At 43.8% G+C, this 17,781-nt stretch overlaps 1 protein-coding gene across 4 annotated transcripts in view; it reads left to right on the top strand.

Annotated features, from left to right (window-relative positions):
- GALNT16 (polypeptide N-acetylgalactosaminyltransferase 16) overlaps positions 1–17,781 on the top strand; it is a 75,778-nt gene that overhangs the window by 24,668 nt on the left and 33,329 nt on the right. For 3 of the 4 annotated variants that reach the window (XM_032691775.1, XM_032691774.1, XM_032691777.1), the window contains exons 2-4: positions 12,614–12,789; positions 13,816–13,827; positions 15,583–15,681. In XM_032691775.1, the coding sequence (XP_032547666.1) occupies positions 12,614–12,789; positions 13,816–13,827; positions 15,583–15,681 (287 nt within the window). The remainder of the gene's footprint in view (positions 1–12,613; positions 12,790–13,815; positions 13,828–15,582; positions 15,682–17,781) is intronic. The other variant, XM_032691776.1, reaches the window with a different exon arrangement.

Below are 17,781 nucleotides of genomic sequence, written 5' to 3'. Positions count from 1 at the left end.
CATTGTTTATATTTTTGTTGTGGTGAAAATTCTGTCCTGCTGATGTCACTGGGAGTTTTGCCACTGAATTTCCCTAGTCATTTACAGACACTCAGACTTTCCTATTGTATTCTTCTGAACACAAATAAAGCCTGTGTGCTTCATGCAGCTCCGTGCTGAGAGAAGAAAGCAGAACTCACCAAAGAGAGCTCATCCTCATGAGCAACCCTGCGGGCTTCATGGAACAGTGACAGGACTGGACATGTCTAGGTTTATTTTTCATTCATCTTTAGAAAGGCTCCTGAAGGTGTGGCCAAGATTCTTTGACCATCACAGCACTGGTGGCTTTTTGAGGCTGTGCTCTCTCTTTGGGGAAACAGATCTGTGTGGTGTTCCTTGGGCCATGGGAGGTAGCAAGGCTGTTATGTTGCCCCAAGATGTGAATAGAGGTCACTCAGTCCTACTGGTTATACTCAGCCATCGTACTTTGGAAGAGGAGAATTTTTAAAAAGCATCCTGTGGATCTTGAGAAGGGAAAACTGTCTTCTTGACAGTATTGGTTACTCTCACACAACACTCCTATGGAAGCCAAAGTTTAGGATCACAGCCCCACCTACCAGAAACAGACACCCAAGTTTTTGCTATGACCCATACATGAGCTTTGAAAAGTGAAAGCTTGCTCACAGAGTGAAAACTGCTGAGCTGGCAACTGGATTGGAGCCATCTGGGTGTCAGGGAGGGAGGGGGTTATGTCAGGAGTGCAGGTTTTGTGTGATGAGAGGGAAATGGGATCAGGTTGCAGGACTCTGGGAGCATTCTGAAAGTGAATGAATATGTGGAGAAAAACATCAGACATATCTTTTCATAAATGAACTCAAAAACAGCAGCTCCCAAAGTCAACCTGATCAAATTTATGGCTAAGCCAGGCCAAGGAAACAGCTATAGCCCAAGGTTTCTGTAGCACTGTTATTGCTGACCACAAACATTCAAACATTACTTGATTTGAAAATTAAGTGTTGTGTTCTTTACCTTCTGGATTTTGAATTTCTATATATCCACCTTTTTCTCTTCTGCAACTATGAAGGCAAAAAAATTATCTTATTAATAGGAAAGCTGTGAGTTCTCCTAACAACATAACCCAGGAGTTGCATCTTTACAAGATGATCTTACAGTATGGACCTGTGAGCACTGTGTGTGCAGAGTCAGATGATGGCTGCCCTTTGTATTGGACAGGAATTGATTGAGTAATGGATTTTAAAGATCCTTGCTATCACTGACTTTGTTTTGCTGCAGTTTGCACCTGCAGAATGAGACAAGTGGCTGTGTAAGGGACTGCGGCACTTTGTGCACAGGCACGTTTCCATGAGCAGTGTTGTGCCATACCTGTCCTGAGTGTATCTTTGTGATGCCTGCTTCAGTGGTTCTGCTCTTCCTTATATGCCCAGCTCTTTCCTGGTTGACAGTGATTAAATGGCAGAGCTGAGAGGCTGTTGAAGAGGCCTCTATTAAAAATGTGATTGAAGTCTAGAATGACAGAGGCCTGCATAGCAGAACACAGGTGTTTTTTGTATTTGACAGGCATATAGGAGCCCATTGCATTATTCTTCATTGGTATGCATCCTTGATTAAATTTGCTATTGGGGAGGTGAATTTAATGCTTTTGCAAATGGGGACCCAAGCAGGAGCAGAATGTGGCTCTGAGGGTTTTGTCAGTTCAATTTGATTGCTGAGTCCTGGAATTGGAGCAATGCAATAACTGAAAAATTAATCAATTATAATGGAATATCATTTGGCTCCTAAACAAAATGGCAACAGCCTGATATTTTCAAATCTTCATGGACAAATAGACAGTGAGTTTTTCCACTGTTAGAAAACAATGTTGCATGCTGCAGGACTGAGTGCATGGCAGAGGAGATGTCTGAGTGAAGAAGGTCTTATACAAAAGGACTCATTTTTGTAATAAATTATGGATCTATATGCACCATTGCTATTGTCACTACAGAAGAAATATCAGTACAGTCCTTGGGAATAGATCTCACGGCTTCAAACCTCCAAAATACAAGTCTACTTTGTGAGCTGAAGGTTGTTCTTGAACTTCTCTAAGAAATCAGGTCATAATTCAGTGGCAACATGCGGAGTTATATTAAGTCACTCTGTTTAATGTCAGCTTGGTTGTGCATTTACAGACAAGTTGCATTTTCATATTGGGCTTGTCTGACTCCCAGCCAGTGGGTCCTGCCAAAAGCCTTTCTCTGTGATGTTTAAAAGCTAATGTGAGGAAGAGCTATGTGGAGCATCGTGGTAAATTACCTGACTCATCAAAGTCATGTCCTGCTCAAGTGTGATTTCCTGGGAAGACAAGGTCTGTGCAGGCTCTGGGGCTGTGGGCTAGCCTCCAGAATCAGCATAGTACTGGGCCCAGCTGGCACAAAGGCAGGAATGTGGCTCCAGAGGCCAGACTGCCACCTGGCTCTGTCTGAAGGATGTGCAGTGTTTCCCACCTGCCTGCTGCAGCTATTTATGAAAGGCTGTAACAGAATCTATCTGGTAATTAGCATGGAGAGAGAGGAGAAAGTTGATGTGGAATTGAATGATATTTAAAATCATGATTGTTTGAGGAAGACCTGCTAACAAAAACACATTCGAGAAAAGTCTTTCCTTGCTGGAAGATGGGGAGAAATTCTTGCGTCCTGCTGGGTTTGTCCCTGGTAGGGTTATGAAGTGTCCTGAAATGTCCCCTTGTCTTACTGGCTCAGCTGTGCATGGGCACAGTGTTTCTTTGGCGTGTGACTGTTGGCTACTTGCAAAACCATGCTATTTTATTCTTAATCTTCTAATCTCCATTTAAAGCTCTAACCCTTGAGGATGAATGATTAAAAAGGTACTTCAACTTCCTTTCTCTAGCCTTACTAAAAAGCCCTTGCAGCGTGATCTTGAAGGCAAAGAAAATGAGCCCTAATCTTAATGTATTTAAATACTTAAATGCTTTGAGTGAGTGGTGCCCACTTCTCAGTGCTAGCTGACCTCTGCTCATCTCTTGGGTAACTAGTTCACTGCGTACTATGTTAGCAGCTTATGAGGCCTAAAGTTGCTTTCTCCTTTTCTGTGAAAATATGTGTCAGCATCTGTCACTCTAGACAGTTGTGATTCACTGGGAGGAAAGGACTGAATGTAGGTCACTTGAGTTCAAAGGGAATAGATTAGTACATCAGTGCAGAAGGCACATACACATGTGTCTGTGCAGACAGCGTAGGTGGGGGAGTGGGCATAGAGAGACACAGTTCATGTGACTGATGTTTTATGAAGACCTAGACCACCTTCATTTGAACTGTCTTATTTGTTTTGTGGGTGCTACCAGGTGAACGTGGGGACATCAGCTATCTTGATACAGAATGCTGTATGTCAGTCTGTTGTGATACAGGTGCTATAAATCAGGGTTCAGGTAGAAGCTAAGAGGCCACTGAGCATCTAACACTTAGAAGACAAATAACAAAACATTGTTCGTTTTTCTTCCTTGTTTTCCCAATTCAAAATCACTGGGAAACCAGGGGCGTTCTTTGCATATTTAAATGCTTATGAAGACTGGGATATTTTTCCAAAAGAAAAAATGCAACTTCTCACAGTGCCTTTTTTACTCTAAATACAAACCTTTAGCAGAGCAGTATTCCTGACCTGTGTATCTCACATTGGCCTTTTTAGCCACCAGTGTGCTTGTAGCAAATGTGGGTAGAGCCCTTCCCAAATCTTTGTTCGCGAAGCCCAGCCATGATGATTCCTATATACAGTAAGTAACCTAGATGGCTTTTGCTAAGGAGGTTTCCTGTGTGATACTAAACAGATGTCTGAATGCAGACAGCTTCATGTCCATGTGACCATCTTCTCTGTGGAAAACCTTCGTGCCCAGCGGCACAGTGTCCCCAGCTACCCACTAGGACCTCTTTCTGACAATGCTGCTGTTTTGGTGTGGGTGCCAGCATGAATGGTCAAGTCCCTTAGATATTCAAATAGTGTACTGTCCTGTCTGTCTTCTCTCTGGCACCAGATGTTGTCATGGATATTTACGGATATAGAGAGGTGTGCTTGGAAAACAAGTGCTGTTTCAGGGAACAGCAACCCCAGAGACCTCACATTCCCCTCTCATTCTGGAACTCAGCAATTTTGAAGACCATCCACTCACTGTTTTTCATGGGGTGTTCCACATTGGTTTTCTCCTGAAGTGAAATACAAAAGCATGAAGATTTATATGAGCAAAAATGGCATATCACAACAAAGTTTGCCAAATGGGAAACAAATGGCTTTACTCCAGGATATGAGATGAAGACTGAATGAACATAGAAGCCAGATGTATGTGAGTCTTGACATGTGGGTATTTATACAAAATCAATGTATGTGAATGTCATAAATATATTAAACCCAAAAATTGTAATATAATTTTTCAAATTTTCATAATGGACATCTGTGTGCATTAGACTTCAAACTGAGGGGAGAAATGGGCCTTGGGAACAGCCTTACCTCATCTGGGATCTGGATCTCTATGCTTCTGAGCAGCCTGATTTCCTCTGGTTCCAAACAGCCCCATTTCCTCTGAGCTATTTGGAAGAGAGTGCCCTCAGGCATCTGTCTTTGAAGCCCTTCTGGCTTCCACTGCTTTGCTTTATTCAATGGCTCCTAAAAACAAATGTCCAGAAGGATACCTTAGGGCATCATGTCCCTTCCCTGCAGTTATGGTCAATGTCTTCCTGCCTCTGGGCAACTGGGCTACAAGACTTTATAGGATCTAGCCCTTGCTAACTACTCATAGTCTATTCAGGATTACCTAGCTAGATCAAAGATGGATATACTTTACAGAAATCATCTCCTGCTATATGTTATATCTATATATGCTATATCTGCCTTGGCCAGCCATAGAGCATGACGAACAGTAGTACTGTGCACCTGTAACATGTGAGGTTGTATAATAAATTCCAGCTTCTCAGGTTATCATTGTACAATGAATATACATCAGGACTGTATTCAGAGGGGAGTCCAAGTTGGCATGATTTATGCATTGATTGTTAATCTGTGTGGGCATGGAGTGGGGTTAGTTGGTGCTGAAGCCAATGCCTGCATGTGAAACTGGTGCAGTGTTATGCTGAGCTAGTATAACCGGTAGGCAGCGAGTACCCCATGCTCTTTAGGGCTTCTATTTGCAGAATGAATGAGACCGATTTCTGCTGTAGTGCTGGCGCTTGTGCAATGTGTGTTACTTTTGGCCATCCTCTAGTTGTCAATCCATGCTGCTTTGCATACTTTTGAGGCCTGGGCAAAGTGATCCAGATGTGCTTCCTGGAAGCATCTCTTCTCTCCTGTAGACAAGGACAGGCAGGGTCTGGATGAAGTATCACAAGGTTGCTTTTCCACAGAGTCACTAAAGAGATGGCTAAGTAGGATCATTAGGCAGAGGCCACATTGCTTCAGAAGCAAGTCTGTGTGTACTTAACAAGGAGCTGGGACTGCACTTTTCTGTATACTGAGAAGTTGGATGACAGTAGTAGTGTGTGAAGCTATCAGAGAACCACTGTTCATGACAGAGGCAGTAATTTAATTGCTCTTGTTTTTTTTGGTGGAGTTTTTTTTGGTGCTCTCCCTGTGGTCTCACACTGTCAGACCACAGCAAGTCTGCTTGAAAGTTAGTGACCAAGCCTTGTCTATCAAGACAGGGTTGTGACCTGTAAGTCAGCAACATCCTGTTTCTAAATTCTTCTCACCAACAACCCATGTCTTCTTGTAACAGACATCATAGGAGAGTGTGATGTTCACCTAATCCATGCTGTAGGGATTAACATGGAAAACACTGTGCCATCTTCTATATCTCTTGGAGGAGGCTCTGAAAGTAACATCCAAACTTGATGGGTGTGGAAAACCAGTTGCTATGGAAAACAAATACATAAAGGTAGTTGTATCTCCTTTCTTGTCTTGCACAGGATTTCCACCTTTACAGGCCAGATTCTTGACGACACTTTCCTTGTCAACAATTCAATGTCTGGCAAAACTATGAGGGAAGAAAAGAACAAAACAGAAAATGTTTGAGGAATCACATGACTTCCTAGCCATGAGGCAGAGATGGAAAGAAAGGGTTTTTCAGGGCTGAAACAGAAGAGAGTAGACATGCAGTGTTGCAGAGTTGACAGAGAATTGCACAGAAGGCAATACATGCCAGGAGACTGTGGAAAAGAATAGGGAGGTGGAGAAGCCTTTGGGCAAGCATGAGGACTGGAAAGCAAGCCCCAGCAGACCTTCTCTGCTTCTCAGTCTTACCATCCCTTGGCAACTACAGCTCTGTCAAAGGGCCTGGAGAAGTGCTGTTTGCTGGTGACCATGGCCTTTTCGCGGAGAGCATTGGTAATAGCCTCTGCTGGGAGCCCACTATTGGTCTCTCCAGCCCAATTTGGAAATGGCAGCTGGCTGTCCAGTGTTGATGGTGATAGAAATTCTTTTGTGACCAATTAGCTGCTGTGATAGCTGATCAAGTAGCTCTACTGCTTCCATTGTGTTACTCCAGTTTGTGCAAGCTGCAAACGAAACATTCAAATTGGTCTCTGAGCTCCTCTGTCAGCACTTCTGAAGAACAGACATGGTTCTATTTAACTGTGGTAATTTTTATTAACATTTCTTAGTAGAAGTTTCATAAGAGCATGGTTCCTAAACCACGTTTACAATGCTTTGCACAGTTAAACAAAGCATGAATAAAATAGGCCCTATGCTGTCAGGCACAGGCTTTTCTCTCTAAGTCTATGAGAAATTTTTTGGAGAAGTGTACAGACTATTTCGTGAGACATAACAAAAGCCATGTGCGCACTGAGGTTCCTAACCCCAACTGGAAATGCAACACACCCTCTAAAACAAGTGCTTTTGGCAACAGGTATTCAGCTCACCTTATCTTGCAGGTTCAGCCCATAGAGAGTAGCTTGCTGCCTGGGAATTTCTGGGGAGTTGCTGTAGCTCTCAGTCCTGCTCTGAGCCATTCATAGCCCATCCATGTGCCACCATATGGGTTACAGAGTTGAGCAGCACTTGTCTCTGTAGCATCCCCAAGCACTGCTGTGCTTCCCAGCATCTCATTGCTGGTTGTGGTGCTGTGCCATCTTGTCCACTCTGGGACTTGTCTTCAGGTCACTGGGACAGCATATGGAGCATGTGGAGTAAACTAGATTTTTCCAGAGAAAAATTTCACACCATGCAGGCAGGCCCCAGCAGCTCCACTGTGGTTTGCAGAGGTGACTTGGCTCTGACCTTTGCTCTGAAAGAAGAGGATTTGCTCAACCAGCAAGGTTGTATCTCAATCCAGTGGGTTGAAACTGGCATTAAACCAGTTTGCTTTGTGTCCATATTGATCAATTGATCAGTTAGGTCTTCCAGGGAAAGACACTTACTGGGGATGGCTTGGAATTGATGCTTTGCATTTCTGGGTGTTTGGCAGAGCTGATACAGTCATGAAAATGAGCATAGAACAAAGGAGAAGCATGGCAACCCCTGCTCCATTTGTTGTACTGGCACTAAATACTTGTAAGAAGTGCAAGAACTGCAAAGTATACATCGTCTCACATAAAACTGCTATTGGACTAAGTTTACAGTAACTGTAAAATTATTAATTGCATTTACCTCTGAGAGTTTTGCATACCTTACTCTAATTAAGTAACAATTCTTCGTAACCTGTGGGGTATGGTTATTGTCCTAGTTAGAACAGCTGGGACCAGTTCATCAGTGTATGGATGTAACCCAAAACTATGTATTCTATAGCCTTCCATGCCATTTCCCAGAAACTGGTATCAATAGACTATTTACACCCTCTGCCCAGAGCAGCCTGACTCCTCAGGCTATAAACCGGGTGTTAAGAGGCCTGCGAGATAGGAGGGTGCCCCCTGTCCTCACACCCACTGTGGAACTCCCCACCCTGAGGGAAGTACTGGGCATTCCTGCCTGAACTGGAGAATATATAATCTTGGAGTCTTGGAATTTTTTTAACCACTCATGGGATCCAGAGGAAGACTGCAGACTACCACTCTCAACCAAACTGCAGACCACCACTCTCGACCGGACTGCAATCACCACTCTTGACCAGACTGCAACAGCACTCTCACCAGCAGGTTTTTCCCTCTCCTTTTACTTTGGACTCAGGGGGCCCAAGGAACACCACTCTGTTCATGCCCCAGGGTGCTGGGTTATACATTTGGGTTTTGTGGGTTAAAACCAATTATTTGTCTGTATAATCATACTTATTGTATTATTTTATTAAATTGTTATTCTGATTTATAATCTCTCTTTTGAGTTGGATTCATTTCCCCTACTGGTTTACCTTTAAACCAGCACAGTTATTCTTTTTGAATTTGACCAAACCTGCTGTTAAAAAAATGCATCTTGGGGCCCTGAATTCCCCAGCTCTGGTTTTAGTGGCCGTTAGCACAATGTGGCAGTTGGTGTGCCTGTGTCTGGTGGCAGACAGTGACAATGCGCAGAGGTGAATGGCACAGTCTGTATTATAGTCTTACTATTTCACAAGGAATCAGGCCTAGAGGAATATCTCTGTGTTAGTCAAGAAATGAGTTTCTCAAGTTTTCATAGATGTGCATGGCATTCATTCCTTACCCTTAATCCCTCGCTAACAGAGTTAATTTCACTATTTAACTAGTGTCTGGTCTATTGAACTGTGTCAAAACACAAATAAGAACACACTTTCAACAGCAGAAGTACATCTGAGTCCATTCTGTCACTGAAAGGGAAAAGCATTTATGAAAATGAAAAAGGGCAGAATAAGATTAGAAGGTTTAGAGTATTTCCTGAAATTTTGATATGCAAATTTTGTTGGATGCCTCAGCAGTGTTTGGGACAAAACTTAATTTGTGCAAACTGTTTTCTAATCCCTAGTCTAGACACTCACATTTCCAGTGCCTATTCATCTTTATTTCTGCTTTCGTATAGCACTTCTTTTTTTTTTTTTTTTGATCTATCACAGAGCATCAGTCATAAGGAACTGGGGTCTTCCGCTGCCCGAACTCCACCTTGTTGTCCCAGCCTCAAGCATAGGGATAGAGAGTGTGTAATTACATTACCTGATGAACTGTAGGGGTCTGTGGTGCCCCTATTGAATTGGATTTACTGTTTTCAGACATTTTTTTCCCACATATTGAGATAATTTTGAATTCTCATCCTGTTACCTAATGTGTCTGACATTTTTTCTGGATTTCCTATGGATTTGACATACATACTCTGAATATCCAAGGTACTTATGAAAATAGTGAATGGTGCTGGATCCAGAACAAACCCTTAAGACTTGCTCTCACCACTGCTCTGGCAGTGAACAGCTAATAATTCTGCTCAGACAGTGGTTTTCCAAACCATTTCACCCATTCTTCAGTAGTTTTACCCAGACTATTATTTTTCTAGCTCGCTAATGACAACATCTTAACAGCCCATATCAAAAACCTTATCAAAGTCATGAAGTATCTTATCTCTTACTTTTCCACACCCTTGAGCCTGATTACTCCATCACAGGAGAAAATTATGTGGATCTGATGTGATCGGTCTTGACAAATCTCAGTTGGCTGTTATTTATTACTTTGTTATCTTCATGGTGCTCATAGATGAATGTTTGATTACTTGTTGATTATCTATTGATTAGCTGCCTTTCTGGAAGCTGAAGCCAGACCCTCCTAGCTATCATCCCCTGCAACTTCTCTTCCGCCTGTTTGAAGAGAGCACAAAGAGATACTGTCTGAGATAAACTACAAGTGGGACTTACTTCTTAACTGACAATCAATTCCAAGTGCTCTTCTACCACTGTTTGATGTATAAGCTATGTAAGAACCATAGTATCTAGAGGAATTATCCCTGATAGTTCAAGTTTAAAGGTATCATGGCCTTGAGGTCACTAGTCATGTCCCTGCTCACTTCCCAGGACTCTCCCCACCTTGCCCATGGCCCAGGAGCCCATGTCAGCCCCCTGAGACTTTCCCCACCCTGCCCATGGCCAGGACCCCAGGGTCTCTCAGCCCCTGCCCCAGTGACACTGCAGCAGGGCTGGTCTCCACCTCCCAACAGCCTTGCCTGCCTGGGGCCCCCATCCCATCCCGTCCCCAGAGAGGTCCCCCATCCCATCCTGTCCCCCAATACCCGGGGCTGGGGCTGCCCTGGTGCCCCTCGCTGGTGCTCAACTTCTGGCTGGGGAGTTGGGATGGTCCCTGGCTGCCAGACCCTGCTCCACACCATGAGAAGTCCCCAGCCTTTGCACCGCCCTGAGAAAAATGTCTCCTGAAAATTTATTGCCAGTTCCAGCATTTTCTAGTATGTTCCTGGCAATATAAACCAAAATGAGGTGTTACTTTTCCGGGGCCTCAGGGAGACATAAGTAGCAGAAGGCGAGTGACTGCAAAATATTTAAAGGCATGTGATAAGCTGGGCTTTTGCTGCAAATCAGCATTGTTTTCTAGGGTGAAAGGAAAAAGAGAAATGGAAGCTAAGTTTGACAAAATTCCTAGTATGATTTAGAGAAAGAAAACATTTCAGTTTTTAGAGGTATGAAAGTAATTATTTTTCTCATCATCCTGAAAATACGATTTCGAGGGAGATTCTAGGTAGCAGGCTGTGAAACCAGCCATAAAAGTAACTGAGATGTTACTGTAACCCAGTGACATGCCTGGTTGGTGGGGTTGTGGTGGTGATGGCTGCAAGAGGTGGGAGAGGATGGCGGCCTTGAGAAGGAGTGGCAGAGCAGGGCATTCTCTGCCTGGAGGAGCGGAACAGAGGCAGACTTATCCACTGGAGTATACCTATGTGTGTCCTACACCATAAGCATAGGCTTGGTTGTGCACTGGTTGAAGGAGTTTCTTTGTGTTGAAAATAGGAGCACATTTTTTCCCTGTGAAAAGACGTTTCCCTTATTCTTGTATGGTAAGAAGGGGAAATATGAGCATCAGGCTGACTTTGGCTGTATTAGGCATAATTTTATGGGCCATCTTCATTTTTTTTCTGACTTCATTCATCTTCTCTCCAAATGGAATAGTCCTAACCTCTCATTTCTCTTCATCCTCCAGTAGCTTCCTTCCAGAGACAGGCTTGACAAAACTTGTGCTCTGGCCACAGCTGCTGAGTTGTCACTGATTCGAATAATTGTTCACAATGGTTTCAGTTTTCTCTGTTCCATTTGCAGTGCACTCAATTTGCTGTATTTCCCATCTTGGCAGACCGAGTGCAGGGTTTCATTTGAGCATTCATTTCATGGGGATGCTCAGATCTGTAACCTGAGTGGTCATGATTCATTTGAAATCCATCAATGTACATGAGTAGTTCAATTTTTTTTTTCTAATGTTTCTTATCTTACACTTCTCCATGCTGAATTTCATTTGCCATCTTATCCAACATCCTGGTTCTCCTAGGGCTGTCTGCACTGCAAGGTAGTCTTTCTCAGAGAAAGTTGGAGATATGTAAGCTCTTCTAAGCACTCTCTTTCTTAAGGAATTTGCTGTGGTGGTGGGTCTCTTGAATTCTTTCCCAGCCCACTAAGATGGCTCAAGCAAAATGTTGTGTGATACTGGGGACCACTCTCTGATCTCTTGCCCTCTATAACTCCTAAAAGGAGCTCTTTAGCAGAGGGAGAAATGTGATCAAGGCTGGTATTAGAGGGTATCCAAACTATTTTACATAGAATGATCTCAAGATCTGAGGATTATCCAGTGCTTTGAATGAGACGTGTATGTGCCAGTATTTGCCTCTTGCAGCAGTTTTAGGGAGCTCCAGCACTCCCTTGCACAAGGCTGGGAGTATTTTATGGCTTCTTTGAGACTTGGTCTACCAAACGGCTACCACAGACAATTTGTTAAACTACTTCTATTGTATGAACAATCCCGATTGCTTTATAGTCCAGTATTTTAAAGTTTGTATGTTGTTTCCAACCAAAATCTCCTGAGTTCAGCATGGGCCAGAGCTGTGCCTGTCCTCTCCCCTGGTGACACTAGTGAATGGTTTTTAGGTGATGGTTTTGCACTGACTCTATGGCCTCAGAAAGCTAGAGGAAAATTAGGAGAGGAGAGGGATGGCTCAGGCATTTTAACTCTTGTGGGGTACTGAGGACAGTCACGTGCAGCTTTGAACTGTATCACGGACTTCTGTGAGATTGGGAAAATCTGGGCAAGGCACAGCAGGGAACTTGTTAAATCAGCTGCCTCTGTGTTTGTATGAAATAGTGATTGTCAAAAGGCTGAAACTGTTTTTCCTCAAAATACTGTGTTTCAGCCACCTTGGCTGGAGACTGCTCTCAAACGTGCATCTCCTGGAAGGATTTCCGAATGTCTGCAGCCTCACACATTCTCTGTAACAAGTGCTAAAGGGAATTTGGCTCTGCCTGTGCTATCAGGAACATCAGCTTTCGTCCCAAACCCAGTCGGCAAGGATAGTGAGGCCTGCAATTTTCCTCAGAGAAGGCAATTATAAAACCCAGTCTATGAAGGTTTCCTGCTCTCATTTCCAAGCTCTTGCCTATCGTGTCTTTTCTCCATACCTGAGCCACTTACAGATGTGTGGCAATGTCTGAACTTATTATCTGTGTCTAACCATGTGTAGGCGGCTCTCCCTGATGCTCTGATGCTTGTGTCTGCTCTAGATGACGCGGACTCCCCAAGGAGAGAAGAACAGCCGGAGGGGTTTTGATGAAAAGGCTTATTTGTCCTCAAAGCAGCTGAAGGCTGGAGAAGACCCTTACCGCCAGCACGCTTTTAATCAGCTGGAGAGCGACAGACTCAGCAGCGATCGACTCATTCGGGACACCAGGCACTACAGGTACCCTGCAGCCCTTGCTCTAAGCCATGGCTGCTGCTTGGGGCAGGGAGACCACTGTCCTCCTGTGTTGTTCTGCAATGTTGACCAAGGATGTTTGGGGTTTTTCTTTGCCAACATTGGCCCATTACTTCACTGAATTAGATGGTTAATCTGGAAGGGTCTCAAATGCTCTGAGACCTTTGACTAATTCAGCCCCAGCCTGTGACCTTCCTAGCATCTCTTTTTCCAGGTCCAAGCATCAACTTTTTTTAGCACAGTTCCTCCATTACAGCTCATATTATTCATCTGACAGTTGTTTTTTGCACAAGTCCCCTCACAATCATGGCTTCCCTCTCCTGGCTGCAAAGTATACCTTTGTTGCAGTTTTGCTTTACTCTAGTGTTCATCACCTGTTGTCTCCTGGCTGTCTGAAGCTGGTTTGGTGCCTTCTTTCCAGCCTGAACATTACTGTTTGGATGAAGGCTGCTGGGGTGGGGATAAAACTAACATGCAACTACAGTTTGATGGCTTGCGAAGTCCTGTTGTTCTCTCCTTATTTCAATGGGGGTGAATTTATTCAGCTGAATAAACTCATCCTTAAATTGCTAATAGTGCTCAAGTAATGTAGTTTCTGGAGTACAAAAAGGTAATGCTGTATCTTGAAAAGTGTGAGTTTGATAGGGATAGGATAGTGTCACACAGACTACTTAAGTCCTAGACCCTGTCTGTGATTGTAAAGCAACAGCTGCTGGGAACAGGAAACCAGGCATCTAACTTGATTGAAACTGTGAAAGGGATGTCAGGAGACATGGAGCTTTGTAAGCCTGCCAGCACTGACAGCCATCAGAGTCCTTATGAAGAGAAGCAGTCGGGACCTTGGTTGTAGGATCCAAGTCTTGTGCTCCTGTTCCCCAGCATAGTACTTGGGATTGGTTTTCTAGTGACTTGGAGGCAGCAGTGCCATGTCCTGTGGTACTGACAAGTCTCTCTGCAATGCAGAATTGCTGTTTTCTGTTAATCTGCTGTCATGTTCTGGCCGAAAACCAGCTCACTTCAAAGGTGAGTTATTGTTTATTTTGATCTGCATTAGCATGCAGAGCATGCTTTTTGTGCAAAGCCTCATCCGTGCACTTCAGTCTGAAGAGCAGCATATATGTAATCCCCAGCAAATGTATGGCCATTTCAGACCCAGCTTTGCAAGGATCCCCTTGAGCAATGGGGAGTCCAAAGTAGTATATAATCAGAACAAATAAACCTATTTCCATGTTCCTCCCCTTTAAAGGAGTGGCAGTTGGAGAATGAGGGAACTGTGTTTGAGTATCTTGTCTTATAATGATATTGGAATAGTTGCTGGGATGGCAACTCAGGATGAAGACTTATTTCAGCTGATAGAAGTTATATTGTGGACCTGGCTCTGTGTTTAAGGAATCGGGGGAGTCAGTAGGTCACTAACTTGCTAATTTTTCTTCAGGCACCCAAGCAGAGCACGGACGTACTTGACTCCATATCCTACAAGTTCCTTCTGCCTTAGTATGTAGCTGTTTCTTTGATCCAAAGCAAAGACAGGGTCAACTTTCAAGTGCAAACCTTGTCCTTGTCCTCTGTGGTGCTCTAGTAATGCTGAATTCTTTGGATGACTTCCTCAAATAACACATACATGAGCCTCTTCTGCTTTTCCACTTCCTGATTCCTCAATGCATTTTGTATGCATTACATCATAGAGTTATTTTGAAACAATAATAAATATGGTATGTTTCATGTCTGGTCTCATATTTTCACTTGAGTCTTTATCAAAGGTTTCTTCATATGTTTATAAACTGTTGTATGAAGCTGCTGTCCCCTTAATAAAACATTGCAATGAAAAAGTCATAAACCAGTAGGATCAAATGTGATGATAAAAACAGTAACAGTTTAGCAATAACCATAAAAGAATAGTAAGTAAATGTGGAAATACAATTAGTGGCTCTAAGAAGTGATTTGTATTCCCTCCCAGGATGGATTCAGTCTATGCGTGGCCTTGAATTGTTAAAAACAGGTGTGGACTCTTCATCAGACAGGGAATTAGTGCTGGCTGACTGCAGTTTTACCCTGGCTGGAAGTTAAGAAGGCAGACACTTTGGAGGAGCAGATCAGCCCAAATCTGCCATACTTAGCACCTGCCAGAACTGGATTCAGGATTCACATTTGTGAGTTGTTCCCCTCACAGAAACTTTGTTCTCCACAAATCCTTAGTTCTGATTGTGAGAATGTATGTATGTACCTAACATTACAAAGTCAGATGGGAAGACATAAGGAATTGCTCTTCACTGCCCGCTGAGCTGTTAGTGTTGAACCTCAGCAACTCCCCAATGCAGATCACAGCTCTAGCTTGTGTTTTCCTTTCTGTAAAGTTCAATATCCAAAGAATGTGAAGTGCTTTATGCGGTGATGCCTGGGTGTACCAGCTCCATGCATCCTCAGCATATGCATGTCCTGTGCATGAATAAACAAGATTTTATGTGAATCACAGGTAAATCCAGGGACTAGAGTCCATGCTGTTGAATCTTTTCTCACTGTAAAACCCACATGCCCTCCTTAGTGTGCACCTTTGCAGGCTTAGGTATCACAGCCTCAAAACTGCCTTTCAACAGGCACAGTTCTTTTTAAGCTCTGCCAACCTTGGTACAAGATCTGCTGAGGCCTCCCTTGCTGCAGCTCAATTGTGCTGTTTCTGATTTTAGCATATTACTCTCTTCTTAGGAGTTCTAGGTACATTGCTGCAGTGGCTGCTGCTGAGTGATGTTTGTCTTACACTTCTGCTCTCCTGTGTTGCAGGTGCACTTCTGTACGCTATGACTCTGACTTGCCAGCTACCAGTCTCATCATCACCTTCCACAATGAGGCACGATCTACCCTGCTCCGCACGGTGAAGAGGTGAGTTCAGCAAGGGATGCTGGGCCTGGATGGTGGAGTCAGGAAGGGTACTGGTGGAGAAATAGGAATTTTCCAGCAGTTAGACAAGCAGGGTGACTGCAGTTCCCCAAGTGCTAGTGTTCTAGCCTTCAGCTGGCCCACTAGGACAAGCCAGGGGCTTGGATTGGCAGTGTGGGCATATTTTCAAATACAGGTGGCATAGGACCTGTCAGCATCCCCAGGTAGATGGAAGCATGCAGTCATCTGTACTAAAAAGCAATGCTCCAGCTGCTCCTTCACCCCCCTCTTCCATCACCCCCACAGAACCCAGGTAGGCTCCTTTCCTTTTAGTTTTCACAGAAAAAAATGCCCTCTGCCCTTTCTGACTTACCAAGTCATTTCTCAAAAGGTCTCTGAAGCCTGCATGCAGGTCCAGGAACAGCCTGTGGAGGCTGAAGGAAGAGTGAATTGTCTGTGTAGAAGGTTGAGCTGGTGATATCACTAGCAGGAGTGCATTATTCATCATTGCCACTTCTTTCCCCTGACGGGTCCTGTGGACCTATGTGAATGCGCTATGTGAATAAATAATAGGCCTTTTCAAGTTAGCCTCATGGCTAGAAGGCTAGGTTTCTGTCTGCCAAGTTTGATGCTACTGTGTTTCCAGAGACCTGTATATATTGCATTAACATGTTTTTCTTTTTACTTGTATAATTTCCTTTTCATTTGAACCATGCCATGAGTTCTACAGAGTCACTGTTCAGAAAATGAGCAGAGTTGTTTGAAACCATGGTGCTGCTAGGGCAATGGGACTGAGGATGCCAGCAAGAAGCCATTTGAACTGGCATGTTCACAGGTTCTATCTGATAGCCCATTTCCCATTTTTTTTTCCCTATTCCCCTTCTTAGTCTCTTGCTGGATATTTTTAGCCAGTTGTCTCAGTCTACATTGAAAACAAATAAACAAAATTTGTCTGAAGGACTCTCTGCATGGTACTAGTCAGATTTGGGGCAGAATGGCCTATTGGTGTGCTGGCCTGGTCCCTTTGGCAGCTTGCAGGTTGGGCAGCAGGTCCAGTTGACTGTTGCCTTTTCCTAGAGCAGAGGAGGACAATGGCTGGAGTCCACAGCAGAAGGCAGGCATGCAGCCCATGCTGCCTCTGGAGACCAGGAGGGACAAGCAACAGCATGCTGGAGGGAGTAAGTTACTCCTCCTCACAGTCACTCCTCTATTTCTCCCTCTTCCTCATATACAAACATTTCTCCCATCCTCAAGGGGCAACAATGGCACATCATTCCCATTGCCTCCATCCAGCAGCAGAGATCCCAGAGCCAGCAAGCAGAGCTTGGCAACTGCTGAGCTGCCAGAAGTGTTTGTGCAAGTCCATGTGCTCATACATGCAGGTGGGGTTAGCAAGAAGGGTCTGCAGATCAGGATCTGGCCCCTACAGCTGCCATGTTTAAATGATCCTGAAATATACTGTAATGCAGAAGTCTCATCCCTGGGTCACTTCCCAAGGCATTATAGTACCAGCATCACCACTTTGTTGAGTTATCCTGCAGAGCTGTCAGAATAACGCAGTAAGCCAGTGTCTGGCTCAGGGGAGTGCATTTAGGCTCCTTCTGGTTATAATTTAAGAACAGTTCAATCTCAATACCCTTTTCATATATTTCTTCCTAGAATTTCCCAAAGTTTTTTGGCTGATCTTTGAGTGCCTAAGTTCAGGCACTCAACAGCCAGACTTGCAAAGATCTCAAGTATGAAAACTTCAACTAGTAATACATATTCTACTCACCTCAAAAGATTAGACCTCTTAAAATGTTTTCAGACATAGAAAATTTTGAGTTTAGTGCTGCTCATGTCCATCAGTTGTCCTCTTTCACCCCCACTTCTCTTATAGCATCTCCACAGTGTAATTATGATAACAGAACTTGAGAAAAGGCCCATAATAACAGTGGAATCATATTTAACTTTCACAAGATGCATTTCAAATGGTTCATTCTAATTCTCTAAATAATCATGCCCTACCTAGCTTAAGAAAGCTCTTACAGATACAGAAATAATGACAAGCTGCAAGTCTGACTAGTCAGCAGGTAAGCAGGCAAGCAAGCAATGCAATTTTAT

The sequence above is a fragment of the Chiroxiphia lanceolata genome, chromosome 6 (genome assembly GCF_009829145.1).
Source record: "Chiroxiphia lanceolata isolate bChiLan1 chromosome 6, bChiLan1.pri, whole genome shotgun sequence".
Lineage (NCBI taxonomy): Eukaryota > Metazoa > Chordata > Aves > Passeriformes > Pipridae > Chiroxiphia > Chiroxiphia lanceolata.
Note: the sequence above shows the minus strand (reverse complement) of the source record. Positions and strands in the feature narration are given on the sequence as shown.